The sequence below is a fragment of the Amphiura filiformis genome, chromosome 2, assembly GCF_039555335.1.
Source record: "Amphiura filiformis chromosome 2, Afil_fr2py, whole genome shotgun sequence".
NCBI lineage: Eukaryota > Metazoa > Echinodermata > Ophiuroidea > Amphilepidida > Amphiuridae > Amphiura > Amphiura filiformis.
This window is the reverse complement of record NC_092629.1, coordinates 50,361,171-50,383,013: the sequence shown is the minus strand read 5'-3', so window position 1 is coordinate 50,383,013 and position 21,843 is coordinate 50,361,171. Positions and strand designations below refer to the sequence as shown.

The 21,843-nt window shown below is 37.7% G+C and overlaps 2 protein-coding genes across 7 annotated transcripts; one reads left to right on the top strand and one right to left on the bottom strand.

The window, feature by feature from the left end:
• LOC140146332 (carbohydrate sulfotransferase 1-like) lies at positions 1-5,091 on the bottom strand. Of its 6 annotated transcripts, XM_072168140.1 has the most exons (3): positions 4,905-5,091; positions 4,814-4,861; positions 1-3,356 (listed from the first exon to the last, which is right to left on the bottom strand). In XM_072168140.1, exon 3 carries the CDS (start codon positions 2,806-2,808, stop codon positions 1,309-1,311), a length of 1,500 nt encoding a protein of 499 aa, XP_072024241.1. In that variant the 5' UTR covers positions 2,809-3,356; positions 4,814-4,861; positions 4,905-5,091; the 3' UTR covers positions 1-1,308. The 6 variants fall into 6 exon arrangements, with proteins under 6 accessions (XP_072024241.1, XP_072024237.1, XP_072024238.1 ...); XM_072168136.1 differs by having other exon boundaries at positions 4,757-5,091; XM_072168137.1 differs by having other exon boundaries at positions 4,814-5,091.
• Positions 5,092-8,379: 3,288 nt separating this feature from the next.
• On the top strand, positions 8,380-12,005 carry LOC140141236 (guanine nucleotide exchange factor MSS4-like). Its single transcript, XM_072163044.1, has 2 exons — positions 8,380-8,550; positions 11,763-12,005. The coding sequence occupies exons 1-2, from the start codon at positions 8,380-8,382 to the stop codon at positions 12,003-12,005; spliced, it is 414 nt and encodes a 137-aa protein (XP_072019145.1).
• Positions 12,006-21,843: the final 9,838 nt, after the last annotated feature.

Below are 21,843 nucleotides of genomic sequence, written 5' to 3'. Positions count from 1 at the left end.
TATAATTAGGAATACACCCAAATGTATTAGGAATACACCCAAATGTATTAGGAATACACCCAAATGTATTAGGAATACACCCAAATGTATTATACACCCAAATGTATTAGGAATACACCCAAATGTATTAGGAATACACCCAAATGTATTAGGAATACACCCAAATGTATTAGAAATACACCCAAATGTATTAGGAATACACCCAAATGTATTAGGATTTTAGTAATACACCCAAATGTATTAGAAATACACCCAAATGTATTAGGAATACACCCAAATGTATTAGGAAATGGGAATACACCCAAAATGTATTAGGAATACACCCAAATGTATTAATAATACACCCAAATATTTGGAAATATACCCAATAATGCATTGGGGTTACACCCAAAATTTCGATATAATTATTCATTTTATACACACACTCACACAGTATACATTTGGGTGTACTGTACAGTGTACACACCCAATGTCTTTTAGGGAGGAATATACCCAAATAGAGATACACCCAAATGTATCAGGATTCAGGAATACACCAAAATGTAAAACAATACACCCAAATGTATTAGGAATACATCCAAATGTATTAGGAATACACCCAATGTAGAAATGTATTCATGTATTAGAAATAAGCAATACACCCACATGTATTAGCAATACACCTAAATGTATTAGGACACCCAAGTGTATTAGGTGTGCACTCAAATGTGGCGCTCAGGAATACACACAATAATGTATGCGGATTACACCTAAAATTTGGAAGTATTCGTAACACATCCAAATGTTTTGAATGTTTTCATTATATAACACTGCACTTTCTCTCAAGCTTTGGTGTAATCTGGGTGTTCTTTTTATACAAATTGGGTGTATTTCAGCACTTTCCCACCAATACATGTGTGTGCTCTACTACCAGGTATTCCCCAGCTCATCAACACTATTCACTGCAAGATAGCCAAGATCCAACAGCACCAAATGACACAAATTGGGTGTATTTCAGCACATTTCACTCAAGATGGGTGCATTTGGGTGTTCTCTTCTACAAATTGGGTGTATTTCAGCATTTAACCCTCAAGACTGGGTGCATTTGGGTGTTCATTATTAAACTACCAGACTTAAGGAGGTATTCCTCAGCTCATCAACATTATTCACTGCAAGATATAGCCAAGATCCAACAGCACCGAATGACACAAATTGGGTGTATTTCAGCACATTTCACTCAAGATTGGGTGCATTTGGGTGTTCTCTTCTACCAATTGGGTGTATTTCAGCATTTAGCACTCAAGATTGGGTGCATTTGGGTGTTCATTATTAAACTACCAGACTTAAGGATGTATTCCTCAGCTCATCAACATTATTCACTTCAAGATAACCCAGATCCAACAGCACCGAATGACACAGACTCTGCATTTGTTGTACCACTTCAATAGAGGGCGTTTTTCGCCACGCTTGCGAGGTAGACGCTGAATCCCTCTGGGTCGAATATGCATTTAAATTAAATGTAGCTTGTGTGTTTTTATCGATCCATTTTATAACATCATCTGGTACTGTACCTAAACCTGTAAAATTGTACAATTTTTGCGTCCAAATTCTTGGATTTTCTGCAACTTCTTCATATCGTACTCTAAGATATCGACCGTCAAGCCACATGGGGGCGCTTTTCACAAATTCCAAATTTTTTCTCATACGTCGGCAGATATACGAGACATCCTGGTCCAAGTCGCTGCCTAAAGATAATGTTTTCTTCTCCGCTTTTGTTCGCGAGATGTAAATTCCACGAGGATCACGCATGAGGTGAATGACCTTTACGTTTAAATCCGGATTGTGTACGATTTCTTCTAAGGCAGACACGCTATACATACGGATTGTCTTTACGACAACATGTCTATAACGCCTACAAACATCCATAGTGACATCGTTAGTAAGTCGCGGACAGAAATTAACCGGGTTATGACGGTTAACGATACTACTTAAATTGCACAACGGTGGCGTAATTAGCACTTTACTTGATTCACGATGAAGCGATTCGTGATTATACATTTCCATCAAGAACGGTGTTGCATCAAATCTGCATTTAAATATATTCGTAATTAATTTGGTCGCATTCGGGTACAATTCCTTCTTCCATTCCGTCAGTTTTAACGGCTCAAAATGAAAGAAAACGTTAGGATTCTGATTAAAAATCTGCCCCAAAAAACTAGATCCTGATCGTCGGTTGGTTACTATGACGATATGTACTGGTTTGACATCTGTTTTATTTGGTATTTTCCCCGATAATTCTTCTAGCGCTTGTTTATCCAGCTCTTCTAGCGCATCAAATCGTTCCGTTTCTTTGGATGTTTCTTGTGTGTTTTTTGGGTCCATTTCAAATACGTTTGGGTGTATTCCTAATTCATTTGGGTGTATTTCGGTGATATTTGAGTGTATTCTTAATACATTTGGGTGTGCTTCTGAGACATTTTGCCGTTTCCCTGATATCACAATCAGCTTTGGTATAGGCGATTTCTCCACTTTTCCAATGTCACTGCTCGCTGCGTTTTTACTTGGTAGATATTTTGGCGTATCTTTGTCATCTTTCATCAGCAATCTCGACGGAACGGCGTTTAAATCCGTTCCCATTTCATCATTAAATGTTTTATCCAATCCAAGTTTATCACCGATATTTTTGGCATATTTACGAAAATCTGGATATTTGTTCACGTTGGCGTAGTCATAAAACGTGATTTGGATTTTATCGCTGAAAAAGGCGAGAAATAGAAGACGGATATGCAAATTACGAGAATTATGATGCACGACACGCAACAACGACATCTCCGCCTTTGCAACATGTTGTAGGCCTACTTATGTGCTCAAATTCTGCATAGAAAGTAACAAAGGTTGCTAACAAAATTCAGGCCCAATCGCAGATCAAATAATCAAAAAGTCGCTAAATATTTCTTTTAATCATTGGTTTCTATGGGATAGAAAAGTACCGGAAGTCGCAGGAGCCAAGGAAAGTACCGCAAGTCGCAGGAGCCAATGTTGAAATTATTTTCTTAACCATTGGTTTCTACAAGACGGGAAATTGTCAATCAAAAGTTGATGGGAAATCTTCAAAAGTCATCTAATTGGGCTACTAAATTGCTTATTTGGCAACCCTGCAAGTAATTATGTGTCATCAAGAAAGGCTCCAATATCACAGCTGCAATGTCTTTCTTACAGAGTCCGAGATTGGTTAATTACATCATATGAGTAACCAATCAAAAATGAGCTTTTAAATTTCTCAACATCTGAAAAGTAGTCTGCTCTGCTCAACAGCCAATCATGATTGAAACGTCAAATCATTTCATTGTGTTGTTACCATGGTTACAACTTGATACCTGAAAACAAACAAACACAAAACAAACAAGAGTTATTTCTATACAACAAAAATCATACTATCATGTACAGGGTGGTTTTAAAAAAGTATTGACAGCAACAGCAAGTTTTTTCCCATGAAGTTATCTCAAACTTTCATTTATAATGTACAGCCTAAATTTAGTGCCTGGTAATTTACTTGCAAGGAAACACCCGTCTGGGACATGATTAGATTAGTGTGCCACCTATTGACGGAACTGCCCTGTGTGACAGAATTTTAAGACTCAAATTGAACTTTGACCTTTCTCAAACTCATGCGCCAACATTTACAATCCCAATTATTTTTCAACTGATGATACTTGTTTGAGAGCATCAAAATAAAAATACAATTTTTAATACAAAAATCTATTAGGCTAAAAATAGCACCCCGTTAATGAGCGACATACGAGGAGCTTTGTTTGTGCCAACCAACATTTTGACGCGTAATCGGCCAATCAGATTACCGCATCTGTTGTTATGATTGTCAGATGATTGAATCAGCCAATCAGAACCCCACTTCCTTGTTTATGCTGTTCATGCTCTCAAAATGTAAACAACTGCCGGCCTTCTGTGGCAGAAATTGTAAATGATGTGCGATGTCCAATGACGATGACATCTGATCTTGGGTCAACTGCAAGGAATTATTATGGGATATATACCGATAATTTCTTTATTGCTCACAATTATTTCAATTCTAATCCAATTCATCAATCATGCCCCATGCTCAATACAGGCGGTGTTTGTAAGAAGCGGAGCGGAAAACACCAAATTTGTGTTTTATGACTGTTGCATTCTTTTCTCACGAGCGACAAGTCTTTCAATTCATGTGAGTGTCCTTGACTATAGGCTACTTCCATGGCACTGGTTTAGTGGTTATGAAAAGTTTCAAAAGATAACTTCTACCCCAAAAATCCCAAGTTTTTTTTTTCAATAACCGTTCTGCCTACCATTTATTTATATACCTCCATGCATGGTCTGAGGTTATGCCGTGCGGGAGTAGAGAAGGCTAGTAGTAGTAAATTATTCAGCTAAAAATTAAGGCAAAAGCCTTTACTTTTTAAAATTATACAATCCATGCAGCATGCTTTATACCGGTCACCAAAGTCATGCATGAAATCCAAAGCAAAGCAAAGCAAGCAATCTCATGTGTGAATCTCAATCAGTGTGACAGTGTGATTGAGGTGTCAATATATAATCTGCAGTTCACACACGTGCACACCTGGTATTGCCTGGATCTGGACGGTGATCTCATATGCATGCAAGTTGAATGACATCCGGTCCGGTCTAGTGCAGTGTAATTAATTACATGAATAAATGCTGACTTGTAATAGACACGTAAGCTTTATAGTTACATAATACTAGTCGAACACATGAACATACATACATGATTGATGATTCATAAAATGTCCTGCTATGTAACTATAACATGTATAAAGTTTACAGTCTGACATCGTTGTACTAGTAGTAGTCATTATTTGGTAGTAGTTCACTGCTAGTTGCATCGAATGATCGGGTATCTGGTATCTGTATACTTTGCAAACTCCTGTTGACAATGATGAGTATCTCGCACAGTTATTGAAGCACTCGCTAGCAATTTTAACAGATGTTTTAAACGTTCATCGATTTGATTCGACTAAAGTAATTTGTAGTTGTTTATACGACCGTAATCAAAGTCATTGTTGGCCTGCCTGCTTGTGATTGTTTGTGCATCGGGTGAAGCGTAGCAGGAAATGCGATTTATCCGCCCAAATCCCGGCCCAAATATCGCACTCACTGTCATGTTGCGTTACCAACGTGAAATAAAGAAATCTGTTAGTAGCCCAATCGGGTGCTTTACCTACACAGTATAGTTTTGCCATATTGATTGCTTTTGCAAATCTGGCACGGGGTTGACATTCCTATAAAATCATTTTTCAGGGACCAGTCATAAAAAAATATAGGATCCACAACAACAGACTATATTAAAAGTTTATGAAGTTTCCCCGAAACGCTTTATGAAATTAAAATGGATACAATATTTTACGAAATGTAAAAATGTAAAGAGGTATGTGAAGCCTTATTAATTATTTTACACATGTGGACCAATTTATTGCGTGTAAAAATAGATTTTCCTAATCCTAAATACATGTGGGTATATTCAGGGGGGTCTTCTCACTGGTGAGCGGGCGGTGCGGGATTTTTTCAATCTTCCGCAGGGTCTTCCGTAAGGGGAGTCAGTATTGGCATTGATGGGCAAGTTCCAGATTCTGCATGGCTCCAAAGTATCTATGAACACTCCGATAATTATAGTGAAGTCTATATATAGTTGTCTTGGGAATTGGGAATATACACCCAAAAATGTCTCGGGAATACATTCAAAATGTTCTAGAAATAAACCTAAAATGTCTTAGGCCTACAACCAAAATGTCTTAGGAATGCACTCAAAATGTCTTAAAATGCACCAAAATGTCTTAGGATATAAACACCCAAAATGTCTTATAGGCCTATAGGCCACAACCAAAATGTCGCCTGTAGAAGTAGAATACACCCAAAATGTCTTAGGAATACAACCCAAATGTCTTAAGAATAGGCTTACACCCAAAATGTTAGGACTATACACCCAAAATGTCTTCCAAAACGTCTTAAGGAATACAACCAAAATGACTTAGGAATAGGCCCACACCACACCCAAAATGTCTTACAACCATAATGTCTTAGGAATACTAGCCTGAATCCTTCTAGCCTCTAATGGCGGCGCCCTTTTTTACCCACAATCCTCCACGTTGCTTCAGCACAGTGGAGCGGCCGTGCGTATTCGAGGACTGGAGGATCGAGACTAGAAATACACCCAAAATGCCTTAGGAATACACCCAAAATGTCTTAGGATAACTTGTAGGCCTAGGAAATAGATTGACCCAAAATGTTATAGAAATATACCCAAGATGTCTTAGCCTGATATACACCCAAAATTTCTTAGGAATATACCAAAAATGTCTTAGCTAGGACTACAACCAAAATGTCCCCTGTAGGAAATATATAGAATACACCCAAAATGTCTTAGGAATAGGCTTACACCCAAAATGTTAGGAATACAACCAAAATGACTTAGGAAAAAATATAAGCTTACACCCAAAAGGGTCTTACAAGCATTATTATGTTAGAATGTACCCAAAATGTCTCACTAAATGACCCCATTTTTTCATTATTTTTCTTCAAATTTGTCTAAATTTTTCAATTTTTTTCGGATTTTTGTCAAATATTTGAAAATTTGTAGCAACTTTTATATAGCTTTTCCTCAGTCTCACAGAAAGATCCCCTTTTTGGGGACATTTGACCCCCCCCCCCTTTTTTTTCGGTGTCTAGGCTCTCACCAAAAGACCCCTAGTTTCGAACTAACTGCTGTCTGCACGTCCCCGTCACTTCCAAAGTCAAGTGCCCGTGAACTAAATTGCTGAAAATGTACCGAATCTGCCGCACATCGCCATAGTAGGCCTACCGGTATCGCGGTACCACCCTCATATGCAATGACCTTTTTTTTTTAAATTGAACATTTGGGTGATAGCCGGAACACTTGCACTAGTTGCACTGTGCCACAGACCTCGAATATTAATTTCTAAATGGCTTCAAATTTCTTTGTTTTTGTTTTTCAAAATAGTAACCAAATCAGTGCTACATGAAAGTTGCTGTTCAAATTGAAAAGGGTCTTTGGGTGACAGATCAAAATGAAAAAATAGGGTCATTGGGTGACAGAGCATATAGTGTTTGTAAACAAAATTATGTGGTCTTTGGGTGACAGCGACACTCTAAAAGCCCGGCCGTAGGCCTACACAACGTGTCACCTCAATGGGAGTCCCCCCGGGCAGGGCCGTCGCTAGGGGGGGTATGGGGGTGTGACACCCCCAATACACGATTTTGTCGGCAAAATTTGACTGCTGTCGGCAAAACCATGTGACTGTCGGCAAATGTAGTCAAAGGTAGGCCCTATATGTGTGTGATTGTCGGCAAATTGTGAGAGCCATATAACAGATTAATGTGTTTCGAAATTGTGTTGTAACGTAATAGACATACTGTGAATGGAACAGTAGTTTTGAAAATTTTTTTGAATCCTACCCCCCCCAACCCACTTTTTAGATTTCTGAGCGCCGTCCTGGCTACAAAAATTTGGGTCAACAAATTACAAAAAATTTCCGTCGGCAAACCATACTGTACACCCCCCGAATCATATTGGTCTAGCGACGCCCCTGCCCCCGGGTATATAAAACACGTCGGCATGGTCGGGAAATCGCAAGCCCTCCTGGCAGGCCCATAACCAAGGGAAGGGGCTGGGGGCGGACGCCCGCGGCCCTCCCAAAATGCCCCAAAAGTCCCCCCTTTTTGACCCAAAGTCAGTTTGCAAGAGTAGGTACGTTAGCGAGCGAAAAAATTAGGGTTTTTTTATGCCGGCCTTTTTGGTCCAATTTTGGGGAAAAAGTCCACTTTCTCAAAATCCGCCCAGTCCAAAAAGGTCCAAATTTTGAAAAAGGTCCACTTTTTCAAATGAGTCCCCCCAAATCCTGGTTACGGGCCTGAGTCACCTGATAGGCCTATTGTAGCGTTGAGGACTAGTACCGGTATAGGCCTACAAAGGGCCGGATTTACCCGTTTTGGGGCTGGGGGCCCTGGGCCAAGCCAAAATTTGGGGGGGGCAAACTCACCGTGAGGAAGACAAGTATAAGTAGGGCCTACACTCAAGTGCTCAGTTTTGGTTTTAGGTATGGATATTTGCGTGCGAAGCGCGCGAAAAACTTGGTATTAAATTAGACTAATTTAGCCCCAAACGAATGTGCATTTAAAAGCGCGCAAAATTGTGATGTTTTCGGGTTGAGATTAAACTTGAGAAGGAATATGCACCTGGGCCCGGGCCCATCTGGCCCAATGGTAAATCCGGCCCTGTCTCTAATATAAATGAACACTCCCTTACGATTTTCTGCGAAAGGAGTGCTCCACAACAAAAGGAGGAATTTCAATTTAATCAGATCAACAAGAACGATGGCCGCCGCCCAAGAAGCAGACGAAGGTAATCTACCCAGCGATAAACCTCAACAAACAAGGGATATGAGTGATTTAGTGACCGACGGTAAAAACGGCAAGACTTTGACATGTGAGCGTTGTGGTAGTAAAGTATTACTGCCAGGATTGGGGACGTATGTCGTCAAACAGGTAGGTTAAAACCTCATCACCAGGAAGTGGTACGGCTGCAGAATTCGGAAGTCCAGTGACCACACAGGACACGTCATGCGCATGCACCAGGCACTCGATTTTTAAAATAAAATCGTTGATTTAATTTTTCCGATTTTTATTCAGTAAATTTTGCTATGTTCTGTTTGATTTATATATGAAAACAAAAACAGAAAAAATATAAATTGTAATAAAATAACCGTACTAGTAAAACTAAAAATCATGAATGATCATGAACTAGGTAACCCAGGCAAACCTTAGTTAACACATTTACTACCGGTAGTCAGCGAATTCGCCGAAAACGGGGCCCCAACACAATGCATATTTATATAGAAAATATATGATTTTTATGGTGATAATCAAATCGCACATGGAATTTTAGAGGATTTTGATAGCAGTTCCATTAAAAAAGCTGCTATCGCCATGAGACTAAGATCTAGAAACACCCCGAAATGCCGTTTTGGGGAATTTTGCTAGATGAATCTTTTTTATGAAAGTCAATCTTTGACAAGATGTAACTTTGCTACGGAAAGTGCTATGAAAAAAAGGTTTTCAGTTTTGGCTTTGTTTACTCAAGGGCTTTAATTTGATATATAAAATGATGCAATTTGATGGCAAATTTGAATTCACCTAGCATACCTACATGAACTGTATTATTAACTGGATTCACTCGGTCGGACATCCGCCCGGGAACATTGTCCCCTTCGTCCCCTTTGCACAAGTAATGCAAGCGCGTGCATAGCAACCAGCTCATGAAAGGCATGAAGCCTTGAAGGGAACCGCACATGCTTTTACATGCAGCCCGACGTCCAAGAGAATGTATGCGTGTGAAATACAACCAATACAAGATACAACAGAAAAGGCTTTTCCATACAGTGAACAAGAAATGAAATCCAATGTTAACATATATCTGCACAAGCGACTGATACTATAGCCTATCTTTAGTTTAGTATTGATGCTTTCAGGCTTTAAATGATAGCAAGAAATGGAAATCGCCCCAAAGGAAAGATTTAAATCGTGAAATTGATCGCCACATCTTAATGGATTCACATTATCCTCCGGCGGAAATGTCAAACTGTCAATTACAATGTCTACTAGTGGACTGGTTTTAAATCCACTATCAATTATCATCAAACTAATCAAAACTGTAAACTACAATTTTATCCAAGAAATTAAAAAAAGAAATACTATTAAGGGGGTACTACACCCCTGCCCAATTTTGTGCCTGTTTTTGCATTTTTCTCAAAAATTATAGAGTATTGGTGACAAGTAAGATGTGTATATTATAGGGGCAAGGAATACAACTACTGCACTGGAAATTTTATTTCAACACAGACAACAGTTGTGGAGTTACAGTCAAAAATGAGGGAAAACCAATATTTGATCAATAAATCAATAACTGCTTGCCTTGAGTGGCTGAATTTTCAGTGCAGTAGTTGTAGTCATTGCCCCTATAATATATATATTTTACTTGTCACAATGAGCTATAATTCTTGAGAAAAATGAAAAAAAGGCACAAAATTGGTCAGGGGTGTAGTACCCATTACTATACATATTGCTTACATGTAGTTTCAATGATGCTTAACGATCTAGTCGCCTTGATGTTGATGGTGTATTTCCGATCATTTTGCAACATGGCTGAAAAATATTTCCAAGACACGAGTATCGCCAATTAGGCATGGCCCGGTAACCTGGATAAAATTTAACTCAATCGATCGTCCAATCCTAGTTCACCTGAGTGATCACGTGGTTTGCCGAATGAATGGAATTTAGGCGTCGCAACAAGGATTGTTACTTGTAAAAAAATCATTTCGCCGGCACGTTTCAAGAAATTAAATTTACGATCTTTTGATAATTAGTTAGGGATCGTTTTATTTTAACCTCTGGCATGAGAGATTGAGAATGTGGGTTAAAGATAATCCACTCTATGTTCTCAATTTGCAACTAAAATAGGCTTCTCATTAAAGCTTAAATTTGCGGGCCAGGATGCTGGCCATCCATGTAATTGATAGATGGCGGATTACCAAGCACCTTCACTACATTCGGGTCTGTGAGGGTGCTTGACCAGGCATAAAGAGAATGCACAAGACGTGTCAACCATCACTCGATCAATGAAATCGGAAGTATACCTGGAGATCTCCAGATATATTATAATAATAAACTTAACAATTTTACTGCAAATAAAGCACTTCAGGCTTAGTCTTTCACACATGTGGTATTTTAGTATACCATTGGGCATTACAATTAAATGTAGAAATTCAAAAATTGAGGGTGGTCGCTGTGGAGTTGCTTGAGAAATCTAGCCAAGAATTTGCTCACCGATAGCTTCACATTCTAGGCTAGAGACCATTGCATTCCAAATCTAGTCGGATTCGCTGAAGCATGACACCGTGTAAAGCAATGGAAGTTCAGAAGTAAACACAGCCGATCACGACAGGCGATCGCATCAAAAATGTCGCTAAAATTACACTTATTAGCAAAATTTTAGACTGTCCAAAATAGGCACAATCTTGCTCAAAAGATACAGTTGACTCATCCAAATTTCAACATTAACACAATTTAAGGGGGTACTACACCCCTGGCCAATTTTGTGCCTATTTTTGCATTTTTCTCACAAATTTTAAGCGCATTGGTTACAAGTAAGATATGTACATTATAGGGGCAAGGATTACAACTACTGCACTGAAAATTCAGCAACTCAAGGCAAGTAGTTATTGATTTATTGATCAAATATTTAAGTGTACAAGTTTCCAAGCGGTCCAAATACACATCCACTAAATTATGGGTAGGCCTACATCATCTACATGCCTAGTTGACAGATTGACAAAGAGTCATACCTTAATTGTAAAGCTTTTGAAATTGAATTTGTCCCGATTTTAGGTGAAACAACTGTCACTGATGAGTGATGATGTGTATGTGGAGCGGTGTAGTAACAGTTGTATTTTGATACTTGCCATTATTAAATTGCGTGAAGCTCATTGATCGCTGAGTTAATACACACTTTATAGGTGCTGGAAGCAAATAGCAGTTTTCTCTGTTTTTTAATCATTTGTTGGCTCAAAATTAAAAGGGGACATATTATATTGTGATCAGCGAAAACTTACATTTTGTGGAAAACAAATAAAAAGTTATTCTTTATTAAGATTGCATAACAGGTCTCTCTCTCTTTCTCTCTCTCTCACTCTCTTTGCCAGATATTTCTTCCACACATGAAGATGAAGTCGGAAAACCAGAAACCCGAAGATGGTGAGACGTTGACTGACTTCTGGTTGATTCAAGGAATGTATACATTCGAAAACGTAGGCTTCACAAATACGGTATCGGGTGATGTGAAATATATGATCTGCGCCGACTGTGAAGTAGGCCCGATTGGATGGAGTTCTCTACAAGATAAAAACAATTTTTATATAGCTGTGGATAGGGTGAAACATGTATGATGTCAAAGAGGGCCTGAGACTCAGGCTATTCCATAATAACGATGGAGTTCCCTGCAAGATATAAACTTTTTATATAGCTGTGGACATGGTGATACATTTACGGTGTCAAAGAGGGCCTGATAACTCAGGCTATTCCATTAACTTTGGAGCTCCCTATAACAGAGAAACATTTTCTATAGTTGTGGATATGGTGAAACATGTATGATGTCAAAGAGGGCCTGAGCACTTTAGGCAATTCCATAATAATGATGAAATTCCTTTATAGAATTTTTTTTAATAGCGGTTGATATGGTGAAACATGTATGATGTCAAAGAGGGCCTGAGAACTTAGGCTATTCCATAATAATAATGGAGTTCCCTGCAAGATGTTAACTTTGTTTATAATAGCTGTGGACATGGTGAAACATTTACAATGTCAAAGAGGGCCAAAGAACTTAGGTTATTCCATTAATTATAGAGCTCCCTAACAAAGAAACACTTTCTATTGCTATTGGTATGGTGAAACATGTGTATGATGTCAAAGAGGGCCTAAGAACTTAGGCTATGCCATTAATTATGGAGCTCCCTAACAAGAAACACTTTCTATTGCTGTTGATATGGTGAAACATGTATGATGTCAAAGAGGGCCTAAGAACTTAGGCTATTGCATTAATTATTTAGCTCCCTAACAAAGAAACACTTTCTATAGATATGGTGAAAAAATGTATGATCTCATAGAGGGCCTAAACACTTAGGCTATTCTATTAATTTGTTGGTCGCAACCAGGGCTCGACTTTTACACACGCCCGCACGCCAATGGCGTGTACTTTTGCTGTTGGGCGTGTAACTTTTTAAAAGTACACGCCCAACTGGTGTGTGGCATTTTGACCCTCATAGGTCACTCTATTTGGCCATTTTAGCCTAAAAAGTTCCAATTTTTGAGCTCTGATTTGCGCAAATTTCGCGCACCATATGGCAAAAATGTTTGCGCGCATTTGTACCATAAACTTATTATGTTGCCAAAAGGTGCTGGATTCACTACTACACTTCAAGAAGATTTTTTTCCAACCCAACCCCACCCCGTAATGTCATCTACACCACCGTTAATAAAGAACATGTCACGAACAGAGCTCACATCTAAATGGTTAACAATAACACTTAAGGGCTCGGATAGTGACATTTTCATGTATTGTTTGTGGCACACCAGACATATCGAATTGCATTTTGAATACTAGGAATGTCCTTCTGATATCAAATAATTTTAATATACCGGTAACAATATACACATTTTATGGTAAATGATTAAAAATTGATATTTTTGAAATTTAACAGGCCTCAAAGTAAATTATATAAATCTAATGATGTGTACTTTAAAGTGTATACATGTAGCTAGGATGAAAAGCTGTCCACAATTTTGACCTTTCATATTGAAGATAAAGATTTTTTCCCAAAACACCAAAAAAGTAGGTCTTTTGGGGGGAAAATGTACAGCTACAATATGAAAGGTCAAAAATTTCAATTGATGGTCGACTTTTAATCCGAGCTACATACTTAAAAGGGCATTTCGTGATCCATAGCTTCATCCCCCCACTTTTCTCAAAAAAAGTTGAGATTTTTATATCACTGGAATACTCTGGCTACATAATGTTTATGTACAAAATATTTCTGGTAGATTAATTTGTTTAGCAAAGATATCGTGAAATTTGAATTTCAACGTATTGTCTATGGAGCAGTGTAATACACATAATCATGCATAACTCGCAAACGCAAAATCGGAATCAACTGAAATTTTGGGAATATGCTTTTTTCGTGGATATGTACTGAAAAATGTCATAAAAGAGGATGCTAGGATCAAGAAATACTCCTTTAAGTACATATCATATCTATAAACTTTACTTCGAGGACTGTTAAATATAATTTTTTTTTTTTAATATAAAATTTAAATAAATGTCATAAAATTTGTATTACCTTAAAACCTCGTCTACAAGCATATATAGCGTTTTTGATGAAAGCGCAATTAATATGAAATAAGCGAGAATATACATATACAATATATTGGTCTTACAATAATACTTGTTTGTATACACATGTATGCTTGGAACTGTAATTTATTTGCTCAAACTCCATAATGGCTCCTGGATTAATTTAACTTTCATCAGAAGCACTCTATATGCTTGTAGACGAAGTTTTACGGTATATCGCGAATTTAAAAAAAATCAAAAATCAAAATTATTTGATATCAGAAGGATATACCTCGTAATCCATATTCATTATGTATGATGTGCTATCCGATTCCTTACTGCTATGTGTATTTAACTTACTACACTATCGTTTACTTTTTTGCATAAATTTATTGTAACATTATTTCCGGAAAAAATTCTGGCTTGTAAAATTTCTGTTGGGCATGTAACTTTTTAGAGTTACACGCCCGACTGGCTAGTGCCAAAAAGTTAAGATCGAGCCCTGGTCACAACACAGTAGAGTGATTTTTCAAATTTTCTGTTTCACAGAGCTGTGTAAAGGTTAAAGTTTAGAACTAGCTATTCTGTAAAGGCTGTAATAGTTACATGGTATTCCTTTTTAACTATTAAATATATACCGTAACTAAAGTTGGGCTATTTTAGCCACTTTTTGATACATTTGATGTACCGTATTCATTCCAATAAGCGCCCAGGGCACTTAACAAAGTCATTTTGGGTGGACGCTTATTTTTTTTACCTGGTTTACCTAATTTTTTGTGAGGGGCGATTTTTAAAGATGAATTTATGTATGTTATAAAAGGGTCCTGAGACGTTCTAGTGGCTTTTCTGATGTAGAAAATGTATTGCAAGTTTACACAAGACTTGTGTAGTCCTCCAGCTATTTCACTATATCAACATCTATCTGTCACTTCAACATTAATGGTGCCCTTTAGCAAATTGAATATACCCTGGGTGGGCGCTTATTGGGGCATGGGCGCTTATTGGAATGAATACGGTACCAGTAATAAATAACAAAAATTCCTGTAGAGCCCAGTGTACCTTTCAAATATGTTGATATATTGCTTTGTAAACTAGAACAACAAAGAGTTATAACCGTACCAAAATTAAGAAATAAAAGTAAATAGTTGCTGTGTACCAAAATAACGCTGTTGTGGCCTACGGTAGTATAATAGTTTGAATCTTAAGGGATGGGGTATGAACGTTTGGACAGTATTTATTGTGGGACATTAGAGCACATCAGGCATATCGAATTGCATTCTGAATACGAAGAATGTCCTTCTGATATCAAATAATTTTGATTTTTTGAAATAATGATACACTTTATTGCAAATGATTAAAAATTGATATTATTGATATTTAACAGTACTCGAAGTAAACTTTATAAATCTGATGATTTATACTTAAAAGTGTACCTAGGTGGGATGAAAAGCCGACGATCAATTGAAAATTTTGACCTTTTGTATTGAAGATATGGGTTTTTTTCCCAAAACACCAAAAAAAATTAGGTCTTTTTGGGAAAAATCCATATCTTCAATATAAAAGGTCAAAATTTTCAATTGATCGTTGGCTTTTCCTCCCAGCTACATACACTTTAAGAATATATCATTAGATTTATAAAATTTACTTCGAGGATTGTTGTATCAAAAATGTGAAAAATATCAAATTTTAATAATTTGTCATAAAATTTGTATTATATTGTGAATTTCAAAAATTAAAATTATTTGATATCAGAAAGACATTCTTCGTATTCAGAATGCAATTCGATATGTCTGATGTGCTCTCATGTCCCACAAAAATACTGTCGAAACGCATTCCGTATCCCTTAAACTTCAATTTCATTCAAACATGTTTTTCTCAGAGCATTTTATTTAACATACGCCACTATGTGTTGCGACTGACATATTATGGAGCTCCCTAACAAAGAAACACTTTTTATAGCTGATAGTGAAACATGTATGATGTCAAAGACGGCCTGAGAACTTAGGTTATTGTTCAGTTGTACAGTAATTGCTGTAAAAGTAGCAATTTTTGCGCAGAATACATTGTCACACTTCGCCAATTTTTTACTACTTAGCTTGAAATTAAATTGGTGAAAAGAACATATCCGCTTGTTTTTATTTTCGCTGTTGCTGTGCTGAGCTTGAAAAACGCGAAAATTCCCACGTTTACAGTACTTCAACCAACTTGTATCAGAGAAGATATATTACCCTTCCCAGAATCCTTTGCAACATGATACATCACCCCATTTCATCAAGTGACACTCCCATTACTTTTTACAGGTTCCATTTGTATTCATTGAGGCTAGACTGGCTAAACATGGGTCGATAGTCAAGAAATAAACATTTTGCAAGATCTAGATGTGCTCTGTTCATTGTATTTTGTCACAATTGACCCATGTTGCACTAGATAGCACAATCAGTGCGGAAAATTGAAATGGGAGTATGTGTAAGGGAACAAACCAAAAGATCCATAACGTCCTATAAACTTAACTAGTTTCGTTTCTCAGCCGACCCCCTCCCTCCCTGCCAGAAACGTAATTTAATAATGAAATGTTGAAAATTTTGACATGATAATAATAATGACACATTCTTCAGACCGATGTTTTTGTACAAACGTAATCGAGTATTTTTACCCCCTCCCCCATAAACGAAACTATTTTTGTTTATAGGACGTCATCGATCTTTTGGTTTATTCCCTAAGATATCTTCTCTGAACTTGTATATAGATATTAAACTACTTAAAGGGCCATTCAGCGATATGTCAATAAATAATACACCCAAATGTATTCGGAATACACCCAAATGTATTAGGAATACTCCCAAATGTATTAGGAATACTCCCAAATGTATTAGGAATACTCCCAAATGTATTAGGAATACTCCCAAATGTATTAGGAATACTCCCAAATGTATTAGGAATACACCTCAATGTCTTAGGAATACACCCAAATGTATTAGGAATACACCCAAATGTATTTGGAATATACCCAAATTTGACATGATCAAGGGGAATGAGTCGGATGTCGCTAATATTGGTTTTGAGATATTGGCAAAACAGTGCTCAAATTTATTTGTTTTATTTTGTTTTCAGCCATTGATAAATTGCTCATAACTCAGTAACCAGATATCCGATTTTGATGGGGTTTGCATCAAAATGTAGGATTTGTAAACTGCTAGAAAATGATGTAAAACTTCTAATTGAAAATTGCCGACATGTGACCCATTCCCCTTGATCATGTCACAAATGTATCTGATACATTTGGGTGTATTCCTAATGCATTTGGGTGTATTCCTGATACATTTGGGTGTATTCCTAATGCATTTGGGTGTATTCCGAATATATTTTGGTGTATTCCTAATACATTTTGGCATATTCCTGATACAGTTGGCCGGGTTGGGTGTATTCCTGATACATTTGGGTGTATTCCTAATCGATTAAGCTGTATTCCTAATACACTTGAGTGTATTGCTAATACATTTGAGTGTATTGCTAATACATTTGGGTGTATTAGCAATACACTCAAATGTATTAGCAATACACTCAAGTGTATTGCTAATACATTTGAGTGTATTGCTAATACATTTGGGTGTATTGCTAATGCATTTGGGTGTATTCCTAATGCATTTGGGTGCAATCTTAATGCATTTGTGTGTATTTGAGTATATATTCCTAATACATTTGGGTGTATTGTGATTGCTAATACACCTGGGTGCATTCCTATTGCATTGTGTATAGCCCTAATACATTTGAGTGTATTCCTATCACCAGAGTCTTAGCCAGAAATCAGAAACCACCCATCCAAGCAGATACCAAAATTTGACCCTCAAATGTAAAACAACTTGTCTATACCCATGGAAGGGTCACTAGGGTCAAATATGTCCTGATTTGGCCTTTACATGTCACTCTGAATTAGTCTCAAGTTCATACAACCTTAAAATCATCTGTTTTAGAGCTATCACATCTGTAAAATCCATTAAATCCACCCGTCTAAAATTAGATTAGGCCGTCTTTAAAGACTGGTGGATGCATGGCTGGCTAATACCTTGCCTATCACAGACTACTACAGAACATGTATCAACAGTCAAAGTCCCCATGCATTGTATGCTGTAAATTCTCACATAGTCATGAGGGCCGATTGTTTCGATTGTGCCGTGTCTAACAATCATGCCAACGTTGCGTGCCTTCGCATACGCGATTGACCGTAAAAATCAGGGGCGTAGCCAGCTTTTTTGGTCGGGGGGAAAAATAAAATTTCGGGGGCACAAACGAAAAAATTACAGTTGTATCATACAATACATGGACGATGTGCGCGTGTAGCGCGCAAAAATTTGGTATTTTACACTATTGTTGTCCATTATCAGGATGGAAATGGGTTTTATATTTACAATGTGCGTGCGTAGCGCGCAAAAAATTTGCATTTTACACTATTTTGGCCCATGATCGGACTGAATTTCGGTAGAAAAGGGCTCCTTGTCCCTTTTCTTTTCTTTTGCCCTTCTGATTTGCTCTTTTATTTTTAGTCAGAGGGGCTCTTTTTTCTTTCATTTTTTGTCAGGGGGGCACTCTGCCCCACTGCTGGCTACGCTACTAGTAAAAATACACAGTAAGTGCGTGGCAGTTTTGCCTGTCACATTCCATGGAACAATCGGCCCTCATTACCGGGCGATGCTGAGACTTCATTGCTTGTACGCGGTCTGTTATCTTTTTCCTCCATGATCCTAAACAATTGGGTGTATCCCTAATTACATTTGGGTGTATTCCTAAGACATATGTGGGCGTATTCCTAATACATTTACTTGTATTACAATCTGTACTGTGTGTTTAAAATGAATGGGATCACATTACAAATAAAACCTGTATTTTATATCTGACTGTATCCATATTTGCTTGAATGTGTTTGTCATGCTTTCAGTTGAAATCCGTCTCTTCCACATGCAACATGAATTTCAAATGGGGTTACCTGGATGTGTGGTTGAATGTGTGACTCCATTTGAAATCACCCCCCCCCCCTGTGTGGGATGTCTCCCACACAGGGGGTGTAGATTTCAAAATGGAGCCACACAGTCAGGTAACCCCATTTGAAATTCACATGTTCCCTGTGTGGAAGATTAAGGTCATGTCTACCATAGGGGTAACTCAATGCTATTTCATACTTCAATTCCAGGGGTGTAGCAAGTAGGTGGATGAAGTCCAGGGCCCTAATGGTCCAGAGGTCCCTAGCAAAAGAGGCATTAACCCTAACCATGCTAACTGCACCCATGGGTTTTTTGCTATCGGAAGGGAAAGAAGAAATGAAAAAGGAGAGAAGATGAACAAAGATGTCACTTGGTACCCCTGGGATTCGAACCGCAGACCCCTTGCATGCTAAGCATAAGATCGCCTAGCTGTAGCCAAACAGGTTATGCTGGCCCGATGCTGGCCCGGCCAGCGATTCCCTGGGTATATATATGACTTGGGCTGATTGCATCATCGCATCACATGAAATGCATGCACGAGCAGTGGTTTTTAATAGTGACCTTAGCATATCCAAGTACAAAAATCATTCCTTATGATCTGCATGGGGATCTTAGTGTTCATTAGAATAAAGCTAGCTTAATATATAAGCATCACAGAAATGTAATGTCATGCATTTTTCTGAGTATTGCAAAAGAAGCTGCTCTAGTAATTCCGGAGGGGGGGTGGCATCTAAAGTTAAGTTGCTCTATGAAAAAGACATAAACCTGAGCCACTTAATCTATCCCAATTACTGGTAATTGCCCAGTGATTGCTCTCTGTTCCTGGTCTGGTCAGTTAATTGCTCATTGCCTCAAGGATGATAATTGTTGAATTAGTGGTCACACTTCTAAGCTCTTGCTGACGGCTTATCATCAGGGGTACAATTTTATGTCCTTTTTCAAAGAGCAACAACTATACATTTGGGTGCTTTCCTGATACAGTTGGGTGTATTCCTAAATACATTTGGGTGTATTCCTAATACATCATGGTTATTATTCCTAATAAATTTTGGGGGTGTATTCCTAATAGTCTATTACATTTGGGTGTAAATACAAACAATAAGAAAAACAGGACAATTTTCATCCAGTGTCTGACCAGTTTATTTCTTCTCTTCAAAACTTGTGAAAAAGAAAACATTACAATTAATGAAAATTACATTATACATTTAATGCATACATGTATATCAGATACATGTACATTGTTCATGTGCATAGCATATGATAGCACATGGAAGAGCACATACATATCGATGTACATCATATCGTTATGAATTTGGCAGACGGCCGAATCCGGATTCGGCTTTTGGTAAATTCATTTTACGCATGCATAACATTTGAATTAGAGATCAAGGGATCAATGATGTACATAATAGAGGGCAGCATATCAATTTTGTAACGGAGATCAGATGATAACAGCATAATAAGTAATCAAAAGAGGGCGACATACAGGGTTAGATGCGGTGCATCGCAGTGCGGTCAACGACGATAACCGTTAAAAAATCGATATGCTGCCCTCTATAGGTAAAGCATAGATCCCTAATTTCTCCAATTCAAAAATAATGCATGCGTAAAATGAATTTACCAAAAGCCGAATCTGGATTCGGCCGTCTGCCGAATTCATAACGGTATATATCACATGGATGTAAAACATAAACATGATGTGCATAATGTACAACATGTGCATGTTACATGTACATCACATCCATATCACATGAACATCATGTGTATACACATGGACACCATGTACATCTTATGCATGAACATACATCACATACTCCTAGACATGTGCAAATTGCATGTAGATACATGTATATGGATATGCACGTATTACAGGCATGTCATGCAGGGACCAATGACTTTTGCAGTGCGAAATCCTGTGATGGTCCAGGGTCCCCTAGGTTTAGACCAGGGTCCCCAATTGACACACACAAATGTCACCAATTAACACACACATGTCGCCAATTGATGGGTTTGGGGCTAGAATTGTGTGTCCCCTTTTGGCAGTTTTAGGTGATCGACACACAATACATTAAGAGAGTGTGATATCATGTGTGTGCCACATGCTCACAAATGTTCATCATGTCATAATAGTGCACATGGGTATCAAGAGTATATCACATGTATAGCATGTGTGTATCACATGGATATCGTGTGTATCACATGGATATCATGCGTTTATCACATGCTCATGTCATAATAGTGCACATGCATATCATGTGTGTACCACATGGGTATCATCATCATATGTGTATCACATGAATATCACATGTTCATGTCATAATAGTGCATATGCACCATGTGATCATCTTATGGCAATAATTGATTTATTTGATTGTTTTCACACATATACATGGAAGGAGAAAAAAACCACAAAATAAAGATTTCTATATATAAACACAATAAGGATGCAATACTTTGTAAGGCACTACTGCCTTTGTTACAGAGCCCTTGGTTGGCTGATTACATGATATAATCATCTGAGTAAGCAATTAAAACAGCGCTTTTAGATATCTTAGCAATTTTACGCTTGATCCCCTTCAGCCCCACTAACCATATCTCTGATTGGCTCAATACATAACATAGCCCTCTTTGTAACCAATTAAAATAGTTCTTAAGTAGATGAAATTATATATCAAAATAAAGACTATACTACATACATACATAACACATATAAACATAATGCACAATTCTGTGATACTGACTTTTCTTACCATGTTTCTGATTGGCTCAATACATGACATAGCACTCCTTGCAACCAATCAATATAGTTCTTATAAAGAGAATTGAACTAATGCACAATTCCGTGATACTGGGTAACAATGTCATATCGTTTGTACTTGTGGCCCTTGAACATGTTTAAAACAACAAAACTACCAAGAGCTA

Excerpts from the sequence above, each read along its gene's own strand:
- LOC140141236 (XM_072163044.1), top strand. The coding sequence starts at position 8,380 with ATGGCCGCCGCCCAAGAAGCAGACGAAGGTAATCTACCCAGCGATAAA. Across the intron at positions 8,551-11,762 it reads GGACGTATGTCGTCAAACAG|ATATTTCTTCCACACATGAA; the intron begins GTAGGTTAAAAC and ends TCTCTTTGCCAG.
- LOC140146332 (XM_072168136.1), bottom strand. The coding sequence starts at position 2,808 with ATGTCGTTGTTGCGTGTCGTGCATCATAATTCTCGTAATTTGCATATC.